Source organism: Molothrus ater, chromosome 8 (assembly GCF_012460135.2).
Source record: "Molothrus ater isolate BHLD 08-10-18 breed brown headed cowbird chromosome 8, BPBGC_Mater_1.1, whole genome shotgun sequence".
NCBI lineage: Eukaryota > Metazoa > Chordata > Aves > Passeriformes > Icteridae > Molothrus > Molothrus ater.
In genome coordinates, this window is record NC_050485.2 from 21,388,697 (window position 1) to 21,411,412 (window position 22,716).

At 37.5% G+C, this 22,716-nt stretch overlaps 1 protein-coding gene across 1 annotated transcript in view; it reads right to left on the reverse strand.

Annotated features, from left to right (window-relative positions):
* Window positions 1-22,324, reverse strand: part of LOC118688171 (adhesion G protein-coupled receptor A3) — a 252,313-nt gene extending 229,989 nt beyond the window's left edge. The window contains exon 1 of the mRNA XM_036385594.1: window positions 22,104-22,324. Coding sequence (XP_036241487.1) covers window positions 22,104-22,324 — 221 coding nt within the window. The remainder of the gene's footprint in view (window positions 1-22,103) is intronic.
* Between the last annotated feature and the right edge of the window lie 392 nt (window positions 22,325-22,716).

Below are 22,716 nucleotides of genomic sequence, written 5' to 3' on the forward strand. Positions count from 1 at the left end.
AGAAATTCAATTTCCTCAGAGAATATCCGAAAGCCACATTACAGGAAGCTATGGTTCCTAACTTAGGGGAAGTGGAGGGAAGGAAAAAGTAAAATAACAAAATGTGCAGCTGACCTGAACCTGCCAAAATAATCAAAATAAATATTACCCTGCATACATTGTCCCAAGCACAAGTTGAATTATAAACAGCAGCTGGCAGGCATCAATAAATAAAAAGGGTATGAACTTTGTTTAATATGTCTACACTTGGCAAATTATCCTAACAAAACCAGCAGCATTTTATCAGCATTCATAAGGGTTCTCATGCATTTTCCTTACATTTCAAATTCATTTCTGATTGCTTCTGCTAGTAACCAATATACAAATATAGAAACTATCTTAATGATAATATTGTACATTGACAAGTCTGTCTCTACCACGTTAAGTACTGCAGACTTTAAAGATGTTGCTTAAAGTCTGTCCTCAGTAAACTTCTTACTCCAAAGCATCAATTAATGTACCTGCAACCCTTTTAATCTACTCCAGTGAAAACACATGTTCTTGTTGTACATTTCTGTTGTCATTATATTGCAAATGTTTCATACCTCCTTGATGTTTCTCGTAGGCAGCCCCTCCAACCACTGACCCTTCCTTCTTCTCACAGTAGCCAACTAACTCCAGTTCCCCCTCAACCAACCAATCCACTCTTTTATAACACTCTTCTTATCAGCTAGAGCTGTGGCCTGGTAAAGTCAGGCCTGCTCCTAATCTTTGATAATTAGCCCAGCTGCAACTCTTTAGGGGTAAGATTACTTTCTAGACTACCTTTATTTTCTTAAATTGTATCCCCCTACACATTTCTTGTTCCACATATCATTTTAAAGAATTATATTATCTGCTCTGATAGTGTCACTCTCTGCCTTCAGATATAGTTTATACAAGTATACCAATTTGGTCTTCATATCAACTAAACTTACTGCTTTGTCGAGGTGTTTCTATTTCAATCAAAAAACTCTCAGTGGATTAAACTTGGTTTTATTTATTTTACTGCAGTGGTAAACACTTTTGAAAAGAGTATTTTTCATAAGTTGTACAAGTGCCATACTTAAATTTCACTTCCTTCACTTCAACTCCATTCCAATTTCACGAAAACCCCCCTCTTAAGTTTACTGCTCATTCTATCCTGTCAATGCATTTGTTTGCTCTCTATGTTGATGTATCCATGTTATTCCCTCTTTGCTTACTGGGGATGATGTCTATACTCAGTCACCAAAGTTCAGAGTATTGAATTTTCCCAGGTTCATTCAAATATTATTTGAGAAGCAGGGAAAAGGAAAAACAGAAGCTTGGTCTTTCATAATTAACTGATTAGGAAAAATTATTTAAATGGTTGTTGCTGGTTTTTGCAATGAGAAACATTGCTACATTACAAAATACGTGTATTAAAGGAAATTAAAGTAAAAATTGTGGCATTTATTCCAGGAGTGCCCAACAGGCAAATAGTGATTTTTCGTCAAAACTCAGTAGATACAAGTACAAAGTGCAAAGATTGGACAAAATTCTGACTATCTTTATGCCTGCCAAAGATAACATTTGGCCCTACCTCTTCTCTCCTGAGAAATAAAATAAAAATGTTACTTTTTCTGGGTTCAATGCATAATTATCTAATAAAAAATATCAAAAATAATGATTTATAGTAATTACTTGTGTGTAAAAAAACTACCCTGCCACTAAAGTATTTTAAAATATGTTCTTCATTTAATTATCTTCTCTCCTAACATACACAGTTAAAATCCATGTTCTACAACTACATGAAAATAAAATTCAAGATAATTTCGATATATCAGCATAGAAGAGGTTTCTTATTTCTTTATACTTGGAATCTCTCTTTGAAGGTTAATTCATTGGAACTATTGGTTTCCTTCTGGGAATCATTTTTTCTGGTCTCCAGACTTTCAAAATATTATTACTGTAATTAACATGTATTTGAAGACTTGATATTACTGCATTTCTTTCCAAGTCCTCTGAATACCTTGTACCAATCAACTTATTCATGAAATAAAATGACAGAGGCAAAACTAGGACCATCCAACAGTTATCACATATAAATCCACCTAAAAAAGTTATAATTTTAGTTTTTCTGTAAGAACTGCAGAACTGAAGCAGTACTTAAAAAGCCTTGATAATTTTAGCATCTTTGGCCTCCCCATCTACCTCTCAGATCATTTATGAAACCCAGCACATCTTCATGGTACTTCATAAATAAACAATAATGACAACTTTTCATGCAGAAACACTTGAATCACCAGAGCATATTTGTTCACATCCATCACATTCTTATCCTTAACTGACACTGAGGACTGTACCTGTAATTTTTAATTCATAACTCACCATCTGAAGACATCACTGTCACTCCCCTTATGCTTATTTTCCTCATCAGAACCTCTGTCTCCAGATCAACATCTTGATGCAGAGAAGTAACTTTTTCCAGCTTGGATTCAGACAGGCAGGAATGGACATCAAAGCTGATCATGAAGGTCCCAAAACCTCACTAAAACGGGATGTGATCCCAGCCTCCTCTGAAGCTGAGAACAACAAGCACATGAACTGGATAGGAGCTTCACAAAAGCAAAGCAGTGCCCAAGCTTTTTCCCTAAGTGTGTTACACATATTCTAAGGCACAATTACTAAGCACTCCTGTGGCTGCCTGGTTTACTTTTAGGCTCACCTTGTTGCAGGTGGTAGGCCAGACTTACCGTGCCTGCTGCCAGCTACAGCTAGAAATCCATCTAGAAGTGTTAGGTTACAACTAGAACCACTCCAACAGAAAAAGAAAAAACATGGGAAAAAATTCCCTTCCTATGATCTTCTACAAAATATAATTCTTCTAGAAACAAATACATCAGCTCTTCTTCCAAGCTAAGGAAACCTTGCAAGAAAAGCAGCTTTGACAACATAAAAAATTAATGCATTTATTTGAAGTTGATCCATTCAGAATGTTTAACCCTAAAGATAAAGGGCCTACTTCAATGGGGCCTCACAGGGCTGGTTAAAAGGCAGTAGTTCACTTTTGAAACTCAAGTCTGAGAGTCTTAAACCATGTCCCCATGGTTTAAGAAAACATGGACAAATCTCATCCTCTGAATTCTGACCTGGAGCAGTACAAGACTTGGATTATCTGATGACATAATATTGCTCACAATCATTTCTTTTTTTAATAGAAAGATTTTTAAACTGTATTTTTCAGTTCAAATGCTCTACATATCTTGTATCTGACATAAGATGATGTTAAAAGTCACTGTAGTAAATCAAGCTAATGTGAATGAAACTGTCCTAAGAATCAGAAAAAGTTCGAAATTGAGAAGTTTTCAAAGGTCTTAATAACAGCTGTGACGAAGCTGTTTCTTTTTTTGCTGTTCTTTGTTACCCACACAGCTTTTTAGTTTATGTCCTGGTCATCAGCTGAAGTAATAGCAAATAATAATACTGCAAGATACAAAGTAAAGCAATTTGAAAATAGAACCTGTTCCTCCCTTTTCAAATGCCTTAATGACTTCAAAATGCACTACCCATAATACTGGCAAACAAAAAGTACTTAGCTGAATTTTTTTAACACTTCCATACTTGGCTGGAATGCCTTGTAAATACTGAAAACCCATGACAAGTGACGTCCCCCAAACCCCACCCTCTCACATCTCTGCCACAAGCCCCACAGACCCACCACTCAGTCAGGCCTGGAAAAACAATGCAGGGATGCTTTTGTTTATCATCAGGAGCTACTGCCATTTTACCACATTATCTGTGACCTCTTACACATAAAAAGAAATTCTTTGGTTTTTCCATTACAGCATATGCAAGAAACCCAGCACAACCATTCTTCTTTGTGCCACTGTAATGGGAGAAAATGGCAATGACATGACAGGTAGATGTGAAAACGCAGTAAGATTGAAAGGAAGTACAGATTATCATTAAGCCCTACCTCTGACAACTAAAGAGATGTACAGTATTTACCTGAAGGATGGTGTTCCACTGTATTGACAATGGTCATCTGAATCTGTACAATATTTAGCAGTTTACTGCTTTCCTACAAGCCATGCATCACCACTGCTCCATTTTTTCTTTTTTTTCCTGTCATCTCAAAAATAATAATCCTGCAACCTGAATTCATACTTTTCAAATGACTGAAATCAGAGACATATTTGTCTAGAGGACCAACATTCTGACTCCCTAAGGTGCTTTGTTTTGCAAGAATTTTTAACTGTTCCTAAATATTGAATGCTATTTATGAACAACATCAACATGTGTCTTAACAGAACCAAAAATTTCAGAGTTAGCTATCAAAGTACAACATCTATCATTTGTATCATAAATAAAATAAAATTTTCACTTGCTTTCAACTACACTTTCTGAATAACAAATACTACAGATAGAAGTATAAATTTAGCTTTAGATAAGACTACAGATTTTGGTAAATGCTAAAATTAAGCCAATGTGCACATTGTGTACTCAAACCAGAAAGCAAATACTGTAATATTGCATTTTTGTCACAGACTATACATTTCTTACAGTAAACTTAAAAATTGTATTTTGATTATCTTTAAAAATAGCAAAGCAAGGAACATTCTTTTATAAAATGGATCTTGACTTGGATGCTGAACCAATTACACAGAGCTGATTTCTCACTATAGAAAATGGGAATTTATCTCTCTCCTAAACATGATTAAAATGAATCAAGTACGTGCTATCATCTTGCACAAAAGGAACTATTGATGTATTTCTGTCAGACTGGTATGAGCAAGTTTCCCCATTCTATATTCATTAAAGTAAAGTAAGATCTTAGTCACCTTGAAAGAACACAGAACATGTTCTGCACTGTCTGTTCTTGACAAAAATCCCAGAAACTGCAACTATCACTCTCACCAGGCTCATAATGTAAGTGCTTAAATATACAATTTATGTGTCCTGGGAAGAATTAAATTCAGAAAAAGCTTGTTTTAAGTCATTCAATATCCTTTTATTTTATTAGAAATCCCCAAAGTGTAACTTTTGCTACTCATGCGCCAGCTCCTATTGTCAGTTTGTATTTTCTCAGCTTGGCTATAGTAAAGATTTATTGACAATAACATTTGGACACATACTCCATCAAAATGCTGTATAAATACATACTGTATTAAGGAACTTTTGCAATCTTTGATCACTCATGCAGTACCATAAGCCCTTTCCATACAGACCTCATTAATGGTGCCATAAACTGATGTGACTTTAAAAAGTTTTTCCTGTGAAAATGGTACCTGTTTGCAGAAATGGGTGGCAGTAATAATTTTTACCAATGCTAGAGAGTCAGGAGAGCATCTGGAGAGACTACACATGAAGTGAAGAGCTCTGAACAGTGGAAGGGAGTAGCAGCAGCCTCCTTTAATGCATGCAGCATGGACGCCATAAAAACATTTCAAGATCCTGCTACTGAATTCTGGCAAAAGACTTTGCTCTTGAATATTTTTATAATGGTTTGCACATTGTCTTAGAAAGCCAGTTTTAAGTTACAGAGGAGAAAAAAGCTTGCTGGCTTCAAGCGTTATGAATGTTTTGTGGGGGTATTATTTTTTTCATTTTTAAACATAACCTTTGCCCCCAGCATATGCATCATATCTCAATTTAATTCCAAATTATTAGTAGCTGTTCTACACAGCAGAAAGCTGAACTCTAGCTGCATCATGAAAGCCCCTCCCTATATTTTTACTTTACAAATTGAAACAGCAGTAATTTAATTGTCTAGAAAGCATTTGCGATTAAAGAACTGCCAGCATTAAGATTTCTCCTTTAATACCTTGGATTACTCCTGTGGCATTAGAAGTCTGGTATAATATAATGTATATATTCATACCTGTTACACAATAGATCATCCATCAATAATACAAAAATAATTCTAGACTACATAAGAATTTACTGGAATTTACCAGTGAATCTTCTGGGTGATTTATATGTTCTTTTAAACAGTTGTCCTTTCAATAAGTAAAATACACTAATTTTGCACACATGTGATGTAACTGTAGGCTCTCCAATTAGCTGTAAGCTTGATTGAAAGTGATATGGAAAAAACAGACATCTAACTTGTTCAGCCTGTGTTTATAAATTATAACATACTACTTTCATTGTTGCATAAATTATTTTAAAAGTACTAAGAAAGTCTAAGAGGAAATCTTTTTAATACGGCTAAAAGGTCACATTTCCTAGTACAGGAAAGAAACAGTGCCAAATTACAGAAATAGCTTTTTTTTTAATTTAAAATACAAGGTACAGAAGAAGACCTTCAAAACAGTAGCTACTGAAACATTAAACTTAATGAGGAACTTAAAGATCAAAGGATGGTAACATTCAAATCACAAAGCTCTTCATGACTTTCATCTCTGCAATAAAGCTGCTATACACTGACTTAGAGCTATACTGGGTCTTAGTAGAATCCCCTTTACCAACAACCACCACTCAATAAAAAAAACTAATGGCAGAAACAGACAGGGAAAGTAGAAATACAATTCATTACAAAAGAATGTAGACACAGTGATTATCTTTAAACTGCAACTTCTTATACTAATATCTTTTTTGTGGTCAGTATGTTTTAGGTAAAGTGGCAAGGATTAAATTTGATGGAGAAACTGAATTAGTTGTGCACCATCAAATAATAAACAAACACCATTAAAATCACTGGGTTTGACATCTCAAGAGTTAAATTAGAGCCAGAGTATTTGGCAGAACTCAAAGCAGAACTATTCACAGATGAAGTACACCTGGTGAATACGTTTGCCAGTGTCAAGCCAAAAGACACTTGGAAACTATCCAGTGTTGAGTACTTCCAAATACACAGTGTACTACTGTACAGTCAACAACACTGTTTTGATACTAGCAGGATTCTACTTCTGTGTTAGAAACAATGAGTCACATGTTTACAAGTACTACACTGGACTGGCAGCTTCTACCACACAGAAAGAAACACTGCAGAAATTGCCTTGGTATTTCTGTACCCAAAGCCAATGAAATCATGGGTTTGGTAGTATTCACATAAGTACCTGTGAATACACACTAGAAGTAGATTTTCACCAGGTCATTTATTTTAATACCCAGAAGAGACAATGTGATCACAAAGCTAAGAACCCCTCCCAGTAATAAACATGTCAAACCACTAACTTGTTGAAGTTTTACAATATTCAGTCTTAATTTAAGAAGGGAAAAAGTTTCTATTACAGTTCCTATGTCTTCCAAAGGTTAATTGCTCTCATGTAGTTTTTCATTTGCATTCTTATTCTGAATTCATTTCGTTTGAGTTCTCAATAACTGTATATTATTATTTCCCAAACTAAAATATCTTCAACATCAGGCATCTTTTTTTTTCTGATGATCAGAAAAATGATCAAAAAACTCCTCAAACAAGTAAAACAGATTTATGAGAACACATTCAAGGATACAGCACAGATTTTGTAGATCTTAAATCATAAAATGTAACACCTTTTTCTGGTCATCTTTTTCTGGTAGCAGCAATCAAAAGTAACACTCCTTAATTCTGCTTTTTATTCCTCACTTTTGGATCCAGGATGATGTTATCACTGCACTTTCAGTAATATCACACCAGGAACAGATGTTTAACTGATTATGCACCATTATAATTAACTGCTTTTCAGTGACACAATTTTGGAACTGTTTTCTGGAACATGCAAGTGCAAACTATTTTCTTTATTCTGGACCTATGACAACATTCTTGGCCATGTAAAAATGAATGCTGATCTATCGAGTCCAGCTCGCCAAGTGATCCGTGTAACTCCACAGAGCTACCCCAGGCTGTAATCATTTCACCTGACCTGAGAACTCGGTGTGCTCCATCTGCATCTGCATAAATACAGCAACAAGCCAGCAGCAGCAGCTCAGACAGGAACCCAGGAACTCTGTCCTGTCTCCAACAGTGGTCAAGAGAAGAGATGTGAATACAAAAACCACAGCAAGAAGCTCTGCAGCTAACTTACTTTTAATTTCTTATGAAACTTCAATAATTTGTCGCCGCTTCAGTCCCCTAATATGGAAAACAGTGAATAATGTTCCTTATTTACTTTTAACACACTTTCGATGTTTTCAGGATAAAAACCCCTCAGCTATTCATCATTCCTCACACAAAAGCTTTCTCACAACTCTTCATATTTCTATACCCTTCCTTGTCCTGTTATGCCATTTTGAGATGGAAGAATCAGAGCTGTGTCAGAATCAGTATCTGAGATGCAGGTGCACCACTGTGGGCTTACAGTGGGAACAAGATGTTTTATTCTCTCATGCATGTTGAGTGCTCTGAGTTTTCCTCTTTCACAGGGTGTATCCAGCCTCCAGAGCATCACTCCTGCAGCTGGCAAGTGCCTCGTTCACAGCCAATCAAAGCGTAAGCAAAGTTTAAAGGTTCCAAATACCCCTTTTCACTTAACATTTATCAATGTTAATTTAAATGTGGATTTTATAGGACTCTTCTTTCTGATCACTTAAATTTACAGAAAATCACAAAAGCAGAGGAGGAAAAGACTTGGACAGTTAATGGAATATTCATAAGTTCAAGTTATCAACTAATATTTTCACTCCCATTCATTTAAACACTGGAAAACTAATAAAATAATACTTGTTCAGTGATCTATATGTCTTTTTCTGCAGAGTAACTGCTACTAAATACAACACAAAAACAGACAAAAAATATTACTTTAACACAATACTTGCAAGCTCAAAGTGAGCACACAATCCCCTATAACCCTAACTCAGGGCTGGAGAACCCGTCAGGACCCCACAGCATCCTCCACTGATGCAGGACAGCCTTCAACTCTCACTCACTGTCCACAACAGGCACATTTCTCTTTTCTCTGTACAAAGACCTTGGCAGAAGAGATCTGCCTCTGATGACTGGGCAGGATGTCCTCTGTGCAGTCTGTAAATCTCCAAACCATGCAGGCACACTGATACACAGAGGAAATTATCTAAATTTTAAGCATTTTACCCTGTTGTAAAAAGCACTCAGTTGATGGGGTGTAAGCATGTGATAAATCTGTCTATAAACATCTTGTTTTTCAGGGTTAATCTGGCAGACAGTGGGCACCCTGAATAGTCAAAACTGGCAAAGGTTTTCCTGCTGAAGGCTCAAGGAGAAGACTCTCCTACTCCTCAGTTACTGGAAGGTGGCTCCCATCATTTACAAGTTAAAAAACAACCCCAAAACCCCTCTCCCCGAAAAAGCTCAGCCAAGACAGTCAGCAGTACAGCACAAAATCAGGAAAATGGTGCAGAACAAAGTAAAAAATAAAGAGTAAAAGTCCAGAGATAGGGATGAATCACAGGTTCTGTGGCCAGATGTTCAGAGAGGATCAGCCTCAGCCTCTTGCATATCCCACAGAAATAATGGGGAGAGACTGTACCAAGGAGGGAGCATTACAGAGGGACTGGCTAAGAAGTACAGCCCTGAATAAAATAAAATCATCAATGTTTTTACCTTTGTTTGCCCCCAGTCAAAAAATTCAGGCTCAAAATCAGAATTTTTCCACTTCCAGTTTCATTCATTTTCTTCCATTTCTCCAACACAAATTGTGTTGTGGCCCATAACCAGTAAATAACAAAATCTACTCAATTTCTTTCAGTATATAATAACCATAAATACAGTGAAAGTCAAAAGTGAAGCATAACTCAGTGTTATCAATCAGCAGAGTCATGCTGCAGTCTTTCTAAACAAATACAGTGCCAGCCTCAATAACCAAAGAAATTTATTTTTAACAGCTGAAAAATTAAATTAAAAAGGACCAATGACCAGCACTCTACACCTTCTGAAGGCATTTAGCTCCTCCAAAACCTTTTTTCACTGGCAATGTGTTATTGCAATTTAGCAGGCTTTTTCTTGGTCAGACGATCTCCCTCTCTGCTTTCTGCAGTGCCAACAACTAAACAAAGCACAAAATACTGGCCTCAACACACAAGGAAAATTGAAGATGTGCTTATTGTTCAGGAACACAGAGGGAAACAGGAAAATCTATCAATCTGACACAAGAAAACAAGGCCAACCAATGAGAAAGCTGACTTTGAACTTTTATTCATTTTTCCTTAATCCAAAATTTTAGGAGCAGGAATAGAGTTTCTTTTATTTTTCCTGGAAGACCAATGCATTCTCCCATGGATTGAATTAAATATAATTATTTGGTTATAGAAAGAAGTTTTATCACTGTTCTCTCTTCACAGTGTTGAAAACAGAAGAAAGCATATTATAAGTAGAATAAACTACCTTTAATTACATTGTGACATTTCATCACCCCCTTACCTTTCAGCTTACTGAGAGTGACTAACAGATAATAAGAGAAAAGCAGAGAGACAAAAAGTCCCCTGCTGAAGACCAAACCTGGTCCATTCTCCCAGGTTTGAGAACCATATCAGATCTGGCTGAAACAAACCAGAATTTGGAAATAAACAAAAGGAGGATGGTTCCTTGCCAGCAGGCAGTTGAGCTGTGGTACTTGTAGCCATGGGATGCTCCAAGGGCAGGGAACTGTCATGGGATCTGCAGGGGGGCTGGATCAGGCTGTGGAAAACCAATCCATTTTGGTAAATCAAATGCACAGGAACTACAACTCTGAGCTGTGATACAGACAACAAGATTATTTTGGAAAATATCACGATATTACTCTACTGTAGCCACCTGCTTTAAAAATTTTTAGTCCAGAGACAATATACTGGGATAATCCATGGCTCTTCAGCCTGGTCCAGGACAGCCACCTGTATCTTTATTAATGATCCAGGCTGGAGAAAATGAAAAGCTGTGTAACCATAAACATTTTAAAAGTCCATTTATCATATTTTCCCTTATTCAAGAACAGTATTATTAATGGACAATTCACACAAAACAGCAAAGCATCAGGTAAAAACAGCCAGGAAACTCAGCTGCCACAGTTCTTCCCACTAAAGCTCCTTCCAAAGCTTTATTACCTATTCCCATTTAAGAAAGGAAACACCAACCAACCAAAAAGGCTAATAGATTAGTTAATCATATGGAAAGACTGGCTCAAAATGTAATTCAGTGCCACCATTTTGACAGAAACTTTCAGAGGAAAAAACCAAACCAACTTGACTTAAGTGCTATTAAATAAATGATTACTTGAGGGATTTTATTTGTTTAAAACAATCACTCTGCTTCAGCTAAAGTACTTTGGAAAGCCAGCATTAAAAAATTATTTGCTCTAATCTTTTCCAAACTAAAGCTTGGCATCTAATCCCTCTTCATTACCAAATAGCTTAGTAACCAAGTTTTCCATTTGTAAAGTAGTCACAATAACAACACCAAAAGAGTTGACCTGTGCTCTTCAAAGGTAACTACAGGAAACAAAAACTCAAACAGCATTTAATTACACAGAGAGTCAGGCAACAAACTCCCTTAGTCTTATTAAAAATATATGAAAATATATGGAGGGTATTTTCATATGAAGCAATTTCATCCAATTAGCAATACTGCTGTATTACTTATTTAAAAAAGAGATGTTGTCCTAGTCAGCAAGTTACTGTTCAACTGTGTAAAGCTGTTATGAAGGTCATTTCATACATCAATTCACTAATGGACTTGTTATTAAATATAGGCACAAATGAATTAGCTAGAATTGTTTTTTAAATAACAGCTAATTAGAAACAAATTTATAATGATAATCAATAATCATGAAGTACTTTACAGCAGTAACTTCACTTGCTCTAAATACAGAAGATTATAATTTATTATATTTATTTCGCTCCAGGTTATTTTTTTGCTTCATCAATCTATATTGCTGACTCTTTATATTGTTATTTATAACTTTTAATTGTGCAGAAAGGGAAGAGAATTATGAATAGTACAACAATAAATGATAAAACATGTTTTTTCCCCCACATTTTGTCTTAGGAATTTCTTTTTTCATCCTTTTATAATAGAAGGGAAAGACAAAGGAATGTGTTAGAAAATTTACTTTCTCTTATTCTGCAAATCTCTTTATTTTAAACAGAAAAAGAAGCAAAGACACTAGAACCAGAATATCTGCTAGAGCTCTATAATGACTAGCAAGTATACAAATATGCCAGGTAACTTTTAATTTAAAAAGAACAACAGTTGGCATTAGTTCTGTACACATTAAGACATAAAAATAAATACCAAACATCTACAATTGACATCGAGTCACTTTCTGATGTTCATATCTCAAATGTTGTCCTCTTCTGTTCCTCCTCAGGTATACTTGGGGTCTACAAAAAACAGGTCCTCAAACCCTAAAACCCTTATGTGACCCTATCAACACTGGTGGTAAAGAAAGGAAAGGAAAGCAAAGCAAAGCATGATTCACAGAAAAAGAACCTGTAAAACCACAACTGATGCCTTACTGCTCCCACTGGACAGACTCAATATTCTTACCAGTCTCCCAACATTAGAGGAAAGAAGTCTTGAACTTCCCTCCACAAGACCCTTACATGATATAGCCCAGGCAAAGAGAAAATTAGGAAACAAATCTTAGATACTATTCTCACACACACCAGCAGTTTAACAGCTACCTGAATATCCAGTGTGGTAACTCCCACAGCTTGACTGTGTTTTCTAAGCACCATGAGATCCAAATTCCTTTACAAGTTCTAATACCGTACCTTTGAAGAGTTACTTGAAGCATAATGTGACTAAATTTTGGTATTTTCTGTTTAACACGGGTGAGATGCTGTGTGAGTGCATCAGGGACTCCAGTAAAACAAAACTCTAATGATGAAAATGTTGGTACAACAGAATTCATGGATGCCTTCCCAATAAAAAAGCCTTATAATGATGACATCAGTTACTGAGAGATTAACACACTGTTTTATTCCAGTGGAGAGCAGGTTTCCATTTGTGCATTTTGATTGCTTCCCCTGTGCAGTATGGATAGAAAAATGCGTCTTTTCCAAACTTAGCACATATTTGTCAACTGTTACCTCAGCTGACAAATAGCCATATTGCTCAGCCATAGCAGAGAACAGTTCATTAACCTGATCTAATTTAAGATAAAGATTTATGATAATGATGTGAATAATACTAGCTGTACTAGCTAGTCATAGAATAAACAGATACAGCCCCTTAAGCTTAGATTTGCTAATGTAAACTTTAGTTTCATGGCTCAAGAACTGCATGGAGAGTAGCAGCAAACATTAAGATTTCATCTTAACATACATTTCACAGTTTTTCATGGGCAGTTGCAATACTGTTTGAATGTTGCCACAAAGGAGTAGAGAATACTGGAAATTAGACTTTTCCTTTCTAAACAATATGCAATGCTGAGGATGGAAAACAACTTTGATCATTGTGGCTGCTCCCTCTGATCAGCAGCGGCATGTCTGGTGGGTCAATATAAAATCATTGCTTGACACCACCACATTTAGACCTCTCTACTCCACTAGCTGCAGTTTAAATTATAAGATCTAAGGAGGGAGAGTTAGAGATAAAACGATTTTTCTTGTTTCTAAGTTGTCTAACAGGATCAACTCCATCTGCCTGGCCCCAATTCCAGGCACGGCTGAACTCCAGGACTTAATTCAGATCTCTCTAAGGACCCATGTCCTCGCTTATTTCAGTTCCACTCAACGAGTTCAGAAGAGAGGGGTAAAATGAGTCAAGGATCAAAGGTGATGAGGGAAGATGTAATAGAGGGTTTTAGAAAAGCAAAAGAAACTGGGAAGTCATGCAAGACTAAAGCAGCGGTGGAGACCGTGAGCTGAAAGCAGAGGCTGCAGCACAGGGCAGTGAAATTGCAGAGACTGGCACAGAAGTGCAGCAGCACAGCAGAGAACCAAGAGCAGAGATGATGAGGAGGCAGATGGGTTCTTTACTTTTTTGGAAATGCACTGGCAGTCTGCAATTCATATAATCAGTGAACAAAACCAAGATGCAGATGAGAAGAAAAAACAGGCAGAAGTATCAGCAATAACAGGAGTTAAAAAGTAAAGTGTAGAATTGAAAGATTCTGGGAATGCGACAGATGGGACAAAGTAAAGAGGATGGACCACGGAAAAAAAAGGACTAAGCATTTTTCTTAGCAGTGCAAAGTTCCCCAGATAGGACACATGTTCACAGGAGTTAGGAGTGCTGGCAAATTTTATTCCTCAGAATTGATAATACTTTTGTTTTGCTTCTCCCTCTCTCTTAAATGCTTGTAGGTCTCCTGTTGTGCCAGATTGTGCCAGCACATTCCATTAGAAAAATCTTACCTGACACTTCAGTGTATTTCCTGTGAGAATTCCATGAAAACTAATATGGTAATAAAGTTGCTCACCAACAGATTATGATCTCCTTCCACCCATCCTCTCTCAAAGAAATTGGTACCATGCAAATTAATTTCTAATGCAAATATAAACGCAAATGTTGCCAGGGAACTATGAATATAAAATAATGTTATGTTCAATTCTTCTGTTATGTTTTTCTTCACATTTTCCAGGCTCGATTTTGTTATTACTAGTTTTAACCTTATTTTCCATTCTATGATGCAGTTTGTTCTTTTCTCAAGCCACAGTATGCATAAAACCTTTACCCTTGCAATTAATACTTTTGATTACAAAACATGAGTTCTCTGGGACAGGCAATCTCATAACATAAAGAAAAAGGTTTTATGAAGAGACATTGTCTTGACTGCTATTAATTCATCAATAAACAAGGAGAGTCATAAATGTTCATAATTTAGAGACCTTGACTTACCAGGTTACTTGAAAGCCATAATGATACCTTAATAACATAGAAAATCCATTAAACCTCATTGTGTGTTGTACCAAGCCTACAGAAATGCTGAAAACACAGACCAGTGTCCTTCCATCTTTGTGAGCTTTGATGAATAGCCACTCAGCAAAGGCAAGCATAAAATACATGTTTAAAATAATTTGCTTATTTTTGCACAGCTATCAACAAATCCAGATTCTATATGATCTAGGAATCAATCTCAGTTTTTTGCAGACTTACAGGTCTGTGAGTATAACACCCATAAACTCCTGTGTGCTTGTGTTATTGGCAGAACTGTTTATGCATTTGACAAACTGCTGTTCAGATAAGATGATATCCAGCTAAGTACAGAAAAGAAACTGTCAACAACTCTGCAAGACTGTAACAGAAATTGCAAAACCAGAGCTTTCATGATTAACCATAACTTCAGAATAGTCTCAAATCAGTCCCAGGCATGAAAACACAGTTGGAACTGATTTTAAGAGAAGGGTGAAGAATGGCATGTTGCCACAAGAATAAGAACAAAGCCTAAACTGTGTTCCCTGTATTACATAATTGCTAAAGTAGAGGAAAAAATGTTAATATCATAGATAATACAGAGGCTTTAGCCAAATCATATTTGACAAGTCTAGAACCAGACAGCAAACTTGTAACTGATAGAAAATAATCACAGTTGACTGGATAAGTACTTATTCAAACTTTTCATGGTTTGTATGCTTTTATTGCTGTGAGGTTTGGATATTCCATTAGAAACATCGAAAGGGAGGAAGCTTAGAATCAATAGGCTATTTTTCCACAAAAATCTAAATCAAATGGCATAAATAGCAATTATTGAAAACATGCATCAATATTATTGAGTAGTGAAAACCAAGCTGGGTGAAAGCCCTGGCTCTCTCTCAGATGTGCATGAACAAAGGGTATAAGGTGCAGATATACAAATGGGTGTTTCCTGTTGGCTGCTAGAGCAGAAGTTCTGCCTTGGTAAAGGTACTCTGCCCTTTAACTTTCAGATTTATGGCAGCTCTGTATTATAAAACCAAGGCAAAAGACATCAGTGAGGAAAGTAGGGATGGATAAGCTGGAACACGGCTGAATCCAATAGAGGCAAAATTTGTGATGACAGAGGGTGTCAAATAGGGAGAAACTTTTCACAAAAACATCGTTTTTCTTTGGCTATTTCTGCCCATAATGTTTCTGGGTCTGTTTTAACAGCAAAGTAATAAATGGGCTTCTACCATCACAGGGGGTTAATGTGATTCTGTCGTTATAAAGCATCTATCATTTAAATATTTGTGATTTTAAAACACTGAGGATGCAAAAAAAGGACAACATACATAAAATTCTAAACCTTTGGAATTTCCTTTTAATAACACTGTTTAGACCCCTTCTTTCTGGACCTTCCCACCTTCACCTCTCTCCTAACCACTTCACCACTCCCCACTCTTCACCTCACCTCATATTTTATTATACTGTCAGGATATTTAGAAGGGGACAAGGAAAGAAAAAAAATACTTTGAGAAATGTTCCAGAATGCCTTAAAACAAAACTAAAAAAAAAAACAACCAAAAAAAAAAGGCATCACATTTTCAAATCTTTTAAGAACAATCCATTTTAACGGATGACAGTACTTTGGTCTCAAGTGCCAGCAACTCATGCAGCTTCATATAAAGGCAGATTCCATATACACAAATCACCTCCCTGGCACCAACTCACTGCAAAAGATGCAAATACATAGACTTCAGAAACTAATTTCTGTTGCACATATCTTTAGATCAATAAAATTAAATAGATTTTATGAATATTAGGTGAACATACAAAAAAAAACTATAAGAGAGCCAATAAGATATATTAAATCTCTTCCTGTTTAAGGCAAACAAGGTCAGTAGCCAGACAACTGACAAATTACACTGTATCATAAAACCTCAGCTTCATTTAGAACTTCTTAATAGGTATCAGATCATATACTTACACGATAAAACTCCCTTCCCACATGCATTGCTTTCCCCCTGGCTATCCTCACCAGTTTATTTTTACCTCTGGAATGAAACTAAGTGAAAGACCACAATACTGCAAATTTCCTAGTATGCAACAAAAACAGGACTTGATTTCTACATTAAATTACCAAATTAATGAACTGTCCGATACTGTGAAATAATCTTATCTGTTTCCAGATATTCTTATCCCATCCTCTTACACAAACTGCTTTCCTCAAAAAACGTTACACTCCAGGACGTAAAAGCACCAGGATGATGTATGGCACTGTTTTAACTCATAGCCTTTACAGTTTAATAATAATAGAGAAAGAAACTTCAGGACGACTCGTATGCCTTTAAAAAGTTATGGTATATGGTAACTATTAAAGTAGCATTTATTGTATTTTGAACATTATTTGCTATGAGAGTTCTATTTTCCACAGCAGAATTTTTTTCACACTCCTCTTGGGTTACCATTTCCAGTGATGCCAAATGGGTCAGTTTCATCCAAAAGAGTCATCATTTGGAAGTGGTCACACTACTAGTACTTTTCAGGTGCAGGTATATCTTGTCAGAAAAAAAAAACCAAAAAGAAAATAAAATATGATATGGCCACTCTAGATTAATATATAAAATGTATTATCAGGGAGAATTAGATTAACATTTGAGTAAATATCTGTAGACTTTTCATCACTAGAACCTTTTTCTTCTCCGTACTTTGCTCTCCCTAACCATCTGCCCCAGACCTTCCAAGTTTTGGTGTATTTTATGTAAGCTTCCCTATTAGGAGTTTCTTCCACAAACTGTTTTTTTCTTTTTCTTTATTTAAGAGTTTCAGAGAAAGCATTTATAAATATGTATACACATATAAATAATGAAGCAGGAAACCTGTTCCTTTTTCTTTTTTCCTGCCACTTTGAGTGAACACAATAAACTAACCAAGGTGAAAACATTCACAAAAACCTTTATAACAAGAATCACCCTACCTTCTTTAATAATGCTCTTATTTACAAATCAGCAATGCAGGTCTCAAATTTACTCTTATTTACAAATCAGGTCTCAAATCAATAAAGAAGAATATGTGAGTTTCAAGACACAGAAATAAAACTACTGAATATTATTTTTTGTTCAGTCTTTCTTCAACTCTTTGTTTGCTTTGGCTAGCTTAAGCCCTGAACTCTTTGGGACATAACATTTTTGTGATCTATTTTTAAAACAAGATGCTTATATCAAATAAACCATATTGATACATCCTAAACTGAATATAGGCATGTAAAAGACCAGACTAGACATGAAAAAAAACACAGTAATATAATAACTCTGAAAAAATTCCAGTGGACATGATATAAATGAATGTGACATAAAAGTAATTTTGGGACAGAGAAAAGTGGGGCAACACTGCCTTCAGAAGAGTATTTAATGTTTGTGAAGTGCTTTGAAGATGAACACCCTTCATACATGTTATGGCTATGGATTACCACTGGAGTCATGTAGCCTTACTCTGAAATTGAGAACCTGAGGAATTTGAGACAATTCAAAGTCAGAAGAAAGGCTTAGACATAAAACGTATGAAGAATCCTATATGATAAAGAATTTATATAAGCCATACACTACCATAAATTTTCTTCATTTCTATTATGACAATTTAAAATTACACATTTCAATAGGTGTATCTGTGGATAGAATTTGTAAAAAAATCAACCATTGGTATACATCTTAGACTTTCTTTTGAATTGAGGGAGGAAAAAAAAAGTGATGCTACTATCTGAAACTGATGGCATTTACAACTTCAAAATATATTCTGCCCAGTGATACCAAGTGATACATATTGAACTGAGAACTTCCAAGATTAAAAGCATGAAGTTTTTAACACCACTTGACATGAAAGAAACAAGTCTGCAAGTAACCTACCAATATACTGTCCAGTAGAGAATCCAATCTCCTAATTCCCAAAATTTCAAACTGCAGAAGTTTCACATTGTAAAAAGCAGCATAGCAACTTCTCCACATAGCCCAAATTTCAGCAACTCAGTCAAAAAGCTTACAACTAATTTTTCCATCAACACAGAAGAGACGGAAGATTGCAAATAGTCTCATTCCCTAGAGTTGCATTTTAACAACCCAACCACACTGATTAAAAAAAATGTAAAATATTGGTTTCATGCAATAATTCCCAAGTATTCAACCACAGAGTCTAGAATGACAAACTACATTATGCTGAAGTGATATGACTCCTTCTGTTGGGTCCACACTTCAATGTCTACTGAGAATGAAATGGTGAGAGTAGATCCCATAAATTAGTGATTCAACAGCTGTACTCTTCATGGGGAAAAAAAAAGGTAATTCCCCTTCTCCACCCTGTCCCAAAATACAAAGCAAGAGATGCATGTTGCAAATTCATAAGGACTAGAATCTCTTTTAACAAGATGTGTGCAAATACTTTGTGAAGCTACAGCTAAGTTTTTACTTTTGATCCACATCAAGCTCATGAATCCTGTTTCCAAAGCAGTAAAATACTAAATAAAGACAGTGAAACAGAGTCCAGAACAAGGGGTTTTTTTTGTTTGGTTTGGGTTTTAATATAAAATAAAGAGGAGAGAATAGGTGCTTTATCAGCTTATATTTTGATTTTATTTCTAGTGTGATTATCATCGGGAGCATTTAGACAGTACTGAATAGCTCTAGTGTTCCAATGATTTCAAAGAAACTCTGCAGACTTCCTCACCTCATAATCTGAAAGTAATTGGTCCAAACATGTCAAGAATAAGCATTTCTTCAGTGACTTCACACTTGTTTGCAGTCACCATGTGTGATTGTGTCAGAAGCACTCCTAGTAGCAATAGTTCAGTACATATACACCATAGAGCCTAAACCATCAAACTCAGACAAGACCCACAGTCACTTAGGTGAAAGAACCTAAGCCACCAAACTCAAGTTTCAATTAAGCTACCAAATCATAACTTCTAAATTTGCTGATAAGTACCATTACTGAGCATGTAAGTTACATTTCTGAATGCTTAGAGATAAAGCAGAGGTAATTCTCTTCCATCTCCGCAGAGCAGTTACCAGAGTTTGGCTTTGATCTTGCCTTCCAAAAGATGATAGCACTAGGGAAACAGCCTCCCTATATAATGAATAATCTGCCCCAAACCCCACAAAATGTTTATTACATTGTTCCATTACAGTATTTTTGCATCTGAACATATATTCTTTTACTCACCTCTATATTTCTTAATTGTTAAAGCAATCCAAAAGGTTATGTTCCATATGTTAAAGCTCTCTTTCTCTCTGTGGGCCCATAAAACTGAATGGAAGCAGGCAGCATCTACCAGAATATTCTCTTCTGCCTGCATCTCTTATTCAGCTACAAAAACAAATGTAACAGCACTAATACTTGAGCTCATCATCATTATTTTCTAGAGCTGGCCAAATCCCACAAGTGTAACTTAATTCATAAAAACCAGTTTCACCTGGAAAATCTTTGACATATTCAATCAAATTTTCACCTGTATATTCTAGCTACTGAAAACTTCTAATACAGATTTTATTTTTTTTTCTTTTTTACCTTCAATATTTAACCTTAAATTTACTTCTGAGAAAGAAAAAAAATTCTCAAAAATGAGATGAGAGACTGTATGAGGAAAAGAGATATGTTTATGTGATACAGAGTACTATACTTGTTCATATGAAATACAAAAAAAACCTGCAAAATATGATACTTTTGTATCAACTAAGGCCGACTAATCAGCTCTCAGGTCAAGAGGTATTTGCTATTAAGTTTTAAAAAACTAGTACAGTACCTTTCTCATTAATTTTGAGCAAGTGTTACCCAAAATGAATGTGTTTCAGTTGATAGGATCAAGTTTGCTACTGGTGCCTTAAATCATACTTGTAAGTGAGCAAATCCTCCCACCTACCACTTCAAACACACCACCTCCCCTGTTCATCTTTTCTCACTTCTGTTTCCAATTCAATTTCTTTTCACTGCAGTGAATACATACTTCTGTTGATCTCATGGTCAGCTGGATTCCCTGACTGGTACTTACCTCAGCAAAAGTTTTTTAAACACCTAAATAAGTCTCTGCAAGTCAATGTTTAAGAGGAAAAACCTTTGCAGACATGCTGAGTGTGAGAGTTTCTATAGCTCTTTAACCAAGAGGAAAAAGTAGTTCCTGCCTCCCCAAGATGTTGACATTTGATCATTCTGGTGAGTACCACCTCTAACTCCATAGCCAGTTATACAAACTCTAGAAATAGCAGTGAATTTATCACTGAGGTTAAAGCTTATGTTGGTAAGTAATGTAATATTCTAAACCAGCCTATTAAAATTTAGGAGGAAGTGCAATTATTGTCTCTTGTATAGAAGCAGAAGTTTCCTAAATAAATAATCAGCATACAGATAATCAGCATCAAGTCACTCAACAGTTATAGCTAAAACTGAACTGGAGCATACACAGCACATCTGTACATTTACAAGCACAAGCTCCCCAGATGTTATGAATTACTATCTTTACCAGTTGCCTCCTGAAAGTGTTGACTTAAAGAAAATGCACTGAACAGTGGAGATGTTCATAGCAGGAATTGTCAACAGAACTAAATTCAACAGTAAAAGATCTGTTGATATGCGTGTGATCTAAAGGGTAAATGTCACAGAGCTATTACTGCTTGGGTGCATTACAGGGACATACAGCTGTACTTGAGGATACAATCACAGAAAGTTCTACTACCTTACTTACAACATACTATTTATTCAAGTTTAGCTATGTGCAACAGGCAACAAAGTATCATAACCTAATTCATTGTTAAAAAAAAAAAAAAAGCCACCGAACACCATACCCCGAATCATTTTAGATTACCAGACAACTCTGAACGATATGGGAGATTTGAGAGTTTCATACCGTTGTATAGAAACTCATCTTAAAAAAGGAGACATCAAATTCCAAACTTTGTTTAGAGGAGACAAGAGAGAAAGGGAAAACCAGTTAATGACACAGCACTCTAGGAGGCAGTTCAGCATTACCGATACCATTCATTTATTGCCCGGACGGTGCGAGCCCGTCCCGTTGCCGCCGGAGAGGTACAGCAGAGAGCTCCATCAGTTCTGCTGCCACTGACATTTCCCACACCGCCGCCCGCAGCAGCGGGCAATTTACACCAGGGAGAGCCCAGCTCCCCCACTTGGACCCGAACGCCAGCAGGAGTTTCCCAACTGAACATGAAAAAAATAAATAAATAAATAAACAAACACCCCCAAACTCGCACAGACTTTTTAACAGCGGGGTCGGGGCCGCAGCGGGCACGGAGCGGTTCAGCGGCTCCGGAGCGGCGGGCGCGGAGTCCCCTCGAGCCCCGCGTCTCCCCGGCACCCCCCCGCCCGCGCCAGGTGCGCGCCGCCCGCGGGCCGTACTCACAGGGACACGGTGCGGTTGGGCAGCACGGCGGGCTGCAAAGTTTCCACCAAGTCTCCGCCGGTGCAGACCACTTTGATGCGGAGGGCCGGGCGGCCGGGCCCCTTGGCGCGCTCGGCGGCGCAGAGGCAGCGGTCCACGATGAGGTCGGGGCAGTTCCTGCTGCCCCCGCAGAGCCCCAGCGCGGCGGCCAGCAGGCAGAGGCGGGGGCACAGCCCGCGCATGCTGAGCCAGCGAGCGGGAGCCGCCGGCTGCCGCGCCGCGCATGGCACGCGCCCGTCCGCGCCGCTCCGCGGGCCCCTCCACGCCTCCCGCGCCCACCCCGCCCCGCCTCTCTCGCTGCGGCCGGCTCCGCTCCCAGGGACCCCCCCCTTCCTCCTCCTCCTCTCTCCGAGGAGCCGCCGCTCCTTTCCTGCCGCAGCCCGTGCGGCCGCGGCGCTGGGCGGACCCCGCGGCGCTCAGCGGGCCCCCCCTCCCGCCGCCCTCGCTCACCGGGCGCGCCCCCCCGGGCCCGGCAGGCGCGGCCCCGGAGCGCCCGGAGCGCCGCTACCTGCGCTCGGTGCCCCGCGGCGCTGCCAGCCCCGGCCGGGGTCCGCGCTCCGGGGGAAACCGGACA